At 48.7% G+C, this 1,276-nt stretch overlaps 1 protein-coding gene across 1 annotated transcript in view; it reads left to right on the top strand.

Annotated features, from left to right (window-relative positions):
- Nucleotides 1-604, top strand: part of LOC104506762 (thiosulfate sulfurtransferase-like) — a gene marked incomplete at its 5' end in the record, with an annotated part of 8,257 nt that extends 7,653 nt beyond the window's left edge. The window contains one exon of the mRNA XM_010147822.1: nt 306-604. Within this exon, the coding sequence (XP_010146124.1) occupies nt 306-604 (299 nt within the window). The remainder of the gene's footprint in view (nt 1-305) is intronic.
- Nucleotides 605-1,276: the final 672 nt, after the last annotated feature.

Here is a 1,276-nt window from a genome sequence, read left to right as displayed (position 1 = left end):
AGGAATGCCATTTCTCTTTACACAGATCCCCTTAACGCCTCTGTGAGGATCTTTTCTGTGGTGGTTCTTTGATTCTTGTCACATCCAGGTCTTCTTCAGATTCCCATCTCTCATTGCCTTCTGGGGGAAATGCTAGATATTTTGGAAGTTCAATCTTCATCCTCCTCTTTTTAGCCCCTGACTTTGCATCTTCATCATCACCTGAAACAAACAGGTGTCTTGGAGACAGTGGGAGTATCTGCAGTGATGTCTCGTTAATGTGTCTTATGTTAATGTCTCCTTCCTTTTTGTGTTCACTCCTCCAGGACTGGAATCTGGTCACATCCCTGGTGCTGTGAACATACCCTTCCGCTCATTCCTAACGGAAACGGGCCACGAGAAGAGCATTGAGGAGATCCAACAAATATTCAAGGAGAAGAACGTGGATCTCTCCAAGCCGCTGGTGGCCACCTGCCGCAAAGGTGTCACGGCGTGTCACATTGCCTTGGCAGCCTACCTGTGTGGCAAGCGGGATGTGGCTGTTTACGACGGTTCCTGGTCTGAGTGGTTCCACCGTGCCCCACCTCGCTACAAGGTCTCTGAGCTGAAGCGCAACAAGGCCTAGAGGGACAGTTGTTTTGCGGGCGGCAAGGTGTAGCAGCTGTCTCCAGCCCAAGGTACAGGGAAAGAAAGGAGGTGGACGTAACAAAAAACCATGCTGATCTATAGTTTGCCATTTTTTCTAAGAATGATCAGTAGATTTCTATCAATCTTCCGGTTTCTCACAATTAATAAAATCTGCTTCTAACATGATGCACCTGTGAATGTTCTAATTCTTCTCTGTTGCCTGTGACCTGCTTGTGCTGGGTAGGCAAAGCAGCTCTGCAACATGAAGGAGAGTTGCACTTTTCCCTGGAGACTTGCAGAAATTCCGGTGGCTCCGTGGCGGAGCAGAATGCGTGAACAGCGCAGGGCCCAAATACACCACCGGGTGCTGGACACAGGAAGGCCAAGCTGTGGTTCTGTCACTGACTTGGTGTGAGGCCTTCTGCCAGCCCACCATCTCCCATTTTCTAACCTGAAAAATGGGGGCACCTTCCCCTTCCTCTCTGGTGGAGATCAGAGGTCATGTGAAGCATTTGGAGATGCCAGAAGAACTGCTTCTGCCAAAATAGTCTTGCTGGTTATTGTGACTGTGTTAGGAGTGTCTCCAAGAAATCCCCTGTATGTGATGAGAAGCCTTTTACTTTACTCCTTGTTTGTGTTTTTCAATCAGCAAGGATGACCCTGATCTCTG

This window comes from Eurypyga helias, unplaced genomic scaffold, assembly GCF_000690775.1.
Source record: "Eurypyga helias isolate BGI_N326 unplaced genomic scaffold, ASM69077v1 scaffold31712, whole genome shotgun sequence".
In the NCBI taxonomy this organism is placed as follows: domain Eukaryota; kingdom Metazoa; phylum Chordata; class Aves; order Eurypygiformes; family Eurypygidae; genus Eurypyga; species Eurypyga helias.
The sequence above is the reverse complement of the archived record's forward strand: the minus strand, read 5'-3'. Positions and strand labels throughout refer to the sequence as shown.